We start from the raw sequence: 5464 nt of genomic DNA, 5'->3' as shown, positions 1-5464 counted from the left end.
CTCCTGGGGTGCTCGTGGGTGCGAAAGCTGCCCTAGGAGCAGGGGCCAAGGCAGGAGGCAGAAGTCCTTGGCCGGAGAACGCGTCGGTCTTGATTTCCTTGGCCTGTCTTCAGCGAGAGGAAGATCAAGAGCTCTGTTTTAAGGGTCTAGATTAGGGGCCGGATCCAGTCCAGGAGAGGGTCCGCTGGAGTCAGGACCAGGGGCTTCGCAGGGAGCCCCACTCCAGGCAGGGGCTGGGGCAGCCATCTGACCCCAGTTAGCCCTCAAGTGGACCAGAGAGTCTGTGAAATGCCGAACAAAGTGTAATCTACCTTACTCTTGGGCATTATCCTGACGCGTGGCCCCGGGGTGAAGGGAGCACCCCTGCTTTCGGCAAGCTCCCTCCTGCCAAGGAGGACCGCTCCTCCCCTGGAACTGCTGGGGCTGGCCTGGTGCATCTCCAGCTCTCCACCTGGAGTAGACTATAGGGAGCAGTGAGCAGTCAGGCAGAGATGGTAGTCAGAGGTGGAGGGAGGGAGGAAGAGGGTTCCTGACATGCGGCAGGAGAATCGCGAGCTCAAAGCCAGCCTCAGCAATGGCCAGGTGCTAAGCAACTCAGTGAGACCCTCTCTCTAAATAAAATACAAAATAGGGCTGGGGATGTGGCTCAGTGGTTGAGTACCCCTGAGTTCAATCCACAGTACTTAAAAAAAAAAAAAAAGAAAGTAGGAATGGACAGGGGCTTGATTCCCACTCAAGTCAGCACACAGGATTTTGTTGGGCAGAGGTGCCATAACTTGCTGCTGGACATGGATGTGTGAGTCTCCCTAGCTCAGGTGCTGAGCTGGTGCACATCCTGGGCTTTGTGCAGGAGAATCCTTTGTGCTGGGTCCTGCACGTGGTTGTGTGCTAGGTTTCGGTGTGTGGCTGCTCTGTTTTTGGAGCTTTTGTTTCTGAGCACTGTGGCCTAGTGTTGCTGGCCCCTCTGTCCTGATTTCCTTCATGGGATCAAAGTCCTTGTGGGATCAAAGCCTTTGTGAGACCTTCTTGTTGCTGTGTGGGGCATAGAGATTGGAGTAGCAGCTTTTTGACACTTTATATCTCAGTTAGTAAAATTCAAGGCTCAGAAGCTTCTGGACTCCGAAAAAAGAAAAGAAAGAAAACACCAAAAAAATTCCGGGAACAGGAACAGAAGGCTTCAGAGCATAAAGCCAAGACCCTTGGGGAGAAGAAGTCTCCAGTGGCTCCTGGGACCAAGAAGCCAACAGCACACAAAGAGGAGCCTTCCATCTCCACAGGGGCCCCTGCAGGTAAGGGACTCCAGGGCAATGGGGTGGGGCTTAGATGCAAATGTGGCCTCCTCTGCTCTTAAGTCACCATCAAGGGCACTGGGTATTCAGAGCTTCCCAGAAAGTGAAAATCACAGGAATGCAATGGGTAGTAGACTATGGGAAGAGCATGGTGATCTGGGCTATGTGGACCAAGACCATGGAGGACATGGCTATGAGTTTCTCAGCATCTGGAGCAGTGAGACTGGTAGGAAGAATTTTTTTTGTACCACAGTGACCAGATATAACCATCCAATCCAGGAGGCTGTAGGGGCCAATCCACATTGAAGAGGTGGATGGAGTGGAATTTAATGGATTGGCCTGCAGATCCGCAAGTGGCCACTGGGGACAGGAGGGCAGTGAGTACAGGCTGAGGCTTAGGTATTGGGCCCTGGGGAAGGACATCAAGAGGGGCCTCCTTTTAGCCCTGTCTCCCTCCCTGCAGGTGGCCAGGCTACAGCACCTGATTCTGTCTTTGCCCTGGATGTCCTGCGCCAGCGGCTGCATGAGAAGATCCAGCAGGCTCGAGGCCAGGTAGGTGGGCCACCTCTGGAGCACTCATCAGTATGTCTTTGGAGTGGCCTCCCCACCCAGCTCCATGCTCGAGGTGGGAGGTGGCTCTTAGCAGGGAGCAGGGTCTGCCCTGGGGGAGCAGGTGCCTTTCCCTGCTTCCTGGAGAACCTCAGTCCCGGGGTCCCTGGCCTTTTGCTTGCTCCTCTCTCCCATGGGTCTCAGAAGCCCAGCCTTCTCCTCTGGGAAGCCACCTTTGTTGGCGCCACAACGGCTAGCATGGCCCATCTGTTCTAAAGGTCACCATGAGATGAGGTGACTGCCTGGCACACAGACTGGCCAGCCTCCATTTTTGTGCTGAGTAGTGCTGTTTACTCTCTGACCTGGGCACCCACCTTTCCCTGGGACCCCTCCCGCCCGCCTCTGCTCTGCAGACGGCTTCAGCTTCTCAGCCTCCTGGGTCATGACCACTGGCCCTTCCCTGGTTCCTAAGAGGCCGTCAAGGTCCTGGGCCCTCATTCCTGCAGCACAGGGCTGGGTAGGTCTGGTGCAGGGCACTCTTGGCTGTGGAACTGAAAGGCCGTTGGGGGATGGGGCTGCAGTGCCTCCGGCCTGTGCCGCCGCCGCCTTCTCCTTCTCCTTCGCTAGCAGCTCCCTCCGCTTCCTCTTCTTCCGCTCTCGCTCCTGCTTTCTCCGCTGCCTTTTCTCCAGACTGGCAGCAGAGAGCGTGCCATCCTGGGGGAAGCAGGGTCTGCTCAGAGTCCTCCCAGTCTCAGGGCCCCGCCCTGACACAGGGCGGAGATGGAATTAGGGCTGGAAGGTGCAAGAGGAGCTCCTCAACAGGACTGCTGCCCAAGGCGCCAGTGGCTCCAGGGTGAGGGACAAGAGGGTGGCTTCCAGCTTCAGGCCAACCGCAGTTTCACCAACTGCCACGCCTCACTCCAGTTCTGAGCGGGGCCTGGTTCTCATAAGCAGGCCCGTCCTGTGCACTAGGGCTCTGCACTGCAGCCCCATCCCCCAACGGCCTTTCAGTTCCACAGCCAAGAGTGCCCTGCACCAGACCTACCCAGCCCTGTGCTGCAGGAATGAGGGCCCAGGACCTTGACGGCCTCTTAGGAACCAGGGAAGGGCCAGTGGTCATGACCCAGGAGGCTGAGAAGCTGAAGCCGTCTGCAGAGCAGAGGCGGGCGGGAGGGGTCCCAGGGAAAGGTGGGTGCCCAGGTCAGAGAGTAAACAGCACTACTCAGCACAAAAATGGAGGCTGGCCAGTCTGTGTGCCAGGCAGTCACCTCATCTCATGGTGACCTTTAGAACAGATGGGCCATGCTAGCCGTTGTGGCGCCAACAAAGGTGGCTTCCCAGAGGAGAAGGCTGGGCTTCTGAGACCCATGGGAGAGAGGAGCAAGCAAAAGGCCAGGGACCCCGGGACTGAGGTTCTCCAGGAAGCAGGGAAAGGCACCTGCTCCCCCAGGGCAGACCCTGCTCCCTGCTAAGAGCCACCTCCCACCTCGAGCATGGAGCTGGGTGGGGAGGCCACTCCAAAGACATACTGATGAGTGCTCCAGAGGTGGCCCACCTACCTGGCCTCGAGCCTGCTGGATCTTCTCATGCAGCCGCTGGCGCAGGACATCCAGGGCAAAGACAGAATCAGGTGCTGTAGCCTGGCCACCTGCAGGGAGGGAGACAGGGCTAAAAGGAGGCCCCTCTTGATGTCCTTCCCCAGGGCCCAATACCTAAGCCTCAGCCTGTACTCACTGCCCTCCTGTCCCCAGTGGCCACTTGCGGATCTGCAGGCCAATCCATTAAATTCCACTCCATCCACCTCTTCAATGTGGATTGGCCCCTACAGCCTCCTGGATTGGATGGTTATATCTGGTCACTGTGGTACAAAAAAAATTCTTCCTACCAGTCTCACTGCTCCAGATGCTGAGAAACTCATAGCCATGTCCTCCATGGTCTTGGTCCACATAGCCCAGATCACCATGCTCTTCCCATAGTCTACTACCCATTGCATTCCTGTGATTTTCACTTTCTGGGAAGCTCTGAATACCCAGTGCCCTTGATGGTGACTTAAGAGCAGAGGAGGCCACATTTGCATCTAAGCCCCACCCCATTGCCCTGGAGTCCCTTACCTGCAGGGGCCCCTGTGGAGATGGAAGGCTCCTCTTTGTGTGCTGTTGGCTTCTTGGTCCCAGGAGCCACTGGAGACTTCTTCTCCCCAAGGGTCTTGGCTTTATGCTCTGAAGCCTTCTGTTCCTGTTCCCGGAATTTTTTTGGTGTTTTCTTTCTTTTCTTTTTTCGGAGTCCAGAAGCTTCTGAGCCTTGAATTTTACTAACTGAGATATAAAGTGTCAAAAAGCTGCTACTCCAATCTCTATGCCCCACACAGCAACAAGAAGGTCTCACAAAGGCTTTGATCCCACAAGGACTTTGATCCCATGAAGGAAATCAGGACAGAGGGGCCAGCAACACTAGGCCACAGTGCTCAGAAACAAAAGCTCCAAAAACAGAGCAGCCACACACCGAAACCTAGCACACAACCACGTGCAGGACCCAGCACAAAGGATTCTCCTGCACAAAGCCCAGGATGTGCACCAGCTCAGCACCTGAGCTAGGGAGACTCACACATCCATGTCCAGCAGCAAGTTATGGCACCTCTGCCCAACAAAATCCTGTGTGCTGACTTGAGTGGGAATCAAGCCCCTGTCCATTCCTACTTTCTTTTTTTTTTTTTTTAAGTACTGTGGATTGAACTCAGGGGTACTCAACCACTGAGCCACATCCCCAGCCCTATTTTGTATTTTATTTAGAGAGAGGGTCTCACTGAGTTGCTTAGCACCTGGCCATTGCTGAGGCTGGCTTTGAGCTCGCGATTCTCCTGCCGCATGTCAGGAACCCTCTTCCTCCCTCCCTCCACCTCTGACTACCATCTCTGCCTGACTGCTCACTGCTCCCTATAGTCTACTCCAGGTGGAGAGCTGGAGATGCACCAGGCCAGCCCCAGCAGTTCCAGGGGAGGAGCGGTCCTCCTTGGCAGGAGGGAGCTTGCCGAAAGCAGGGGTGCTCCCTTCACCCCGGGGCCACGCGTCAGGATAATGCCCAAGAGTAAGGTAGATTACACTTTGTTCGGCATTTCACAGACTCTCTGGTCCACTTGAGGGCTAACTGGGGTCAGATGGCTGCCCCAGCCCCTGCCTGGAGTGGGGCTCCCTGCGAAGCCCCTGGTCCTGACTCCAGCGGACCCTCTCCTGGACTGGATCCGGCCCCTAATCTAGACCCTTAAAACAGAGCTCTTGATCTTCCTCTCGCTGAAGACAGGCCAAGGAAATCAAGACCGACGCGTTCTCCGGCCAAGGACTTCTGCCTCCTGCCTTGGCCCCTGCTCCTAGGGCAGCTTTCGCACCCACGAGCACCCCAGGAGCGGGGCGGGACGCGAGCTCTCCTGCCCTCCTCCGAGCCTCCGCGGAGCTGTGAGACCCCGACCGCACCCGCCAGGCCCCGGGCCACCTCGATCCCAGCCAGACCTCGACTTCGGACCCGACCCGATCCCGGCCCAGCCCGGCCCGCCTACCCCGCGCGCGCCGCGGTGGCTCGGGGCCGTGCGGGACGCAGATCTTCCTGGCCAGGTCCTGCAAGTAGGCGTCCTT

The 5464-nt window shown here is 57.0% G+C and overlaps 1 protein-coding gene across 1 annotated transcript in view; it reads right to left on the bottom strand.

The window, feature by feature from the left end:
- Positions 1-2116: 2116 nt before the first annotated feature.
- Surf6 (surfeit 6) overlaps positions 2117-5464 on the bottom strand; it is a 6508-nt gene continuing 3160 nt past the window's right edge. The window contains exons 2-5 of the mRNA XM_048813429.1: positions 5389-5461; positions 3950-4153; positions 3398-3486; positions 2117-2552 (exon numbers count right to left, since the gene is read on the bottom strand). Of these exons, the coding sequence (XP_048669386.1) occupies positions 2118-2552; positions 3398-3486; positions 3950-4153; positions 5389-5461 (801 nt within the window). The 3' untranslated portion in view covers position 2117. The remainder of the gene's footprint in view (positions 2553-3397; positions 3487-3949; positions 4154-5388; positions 5462-5464) is intronic.

This window comes from Marmota marmota, unplaced genomic scaffold (assembly GCF_001458135.2).
Source record: "Marmota marmota marmota unplaced genomic scaffold, marMar, whole genome shotgun sequence".
In the NCBI taxonomy this organism is placed as follows: domain Eukaryota; kingdom Metazoa; phylum Chordata; class Mammalia; order Rodentia; family Sciuridae; genus Marmota; species Marmota marmota.
The sequence above is the reverse complement of the archived record's forward strand: the minus strand, read 5'-3'. Positions and strand labels throughout refer to the sequence as shown.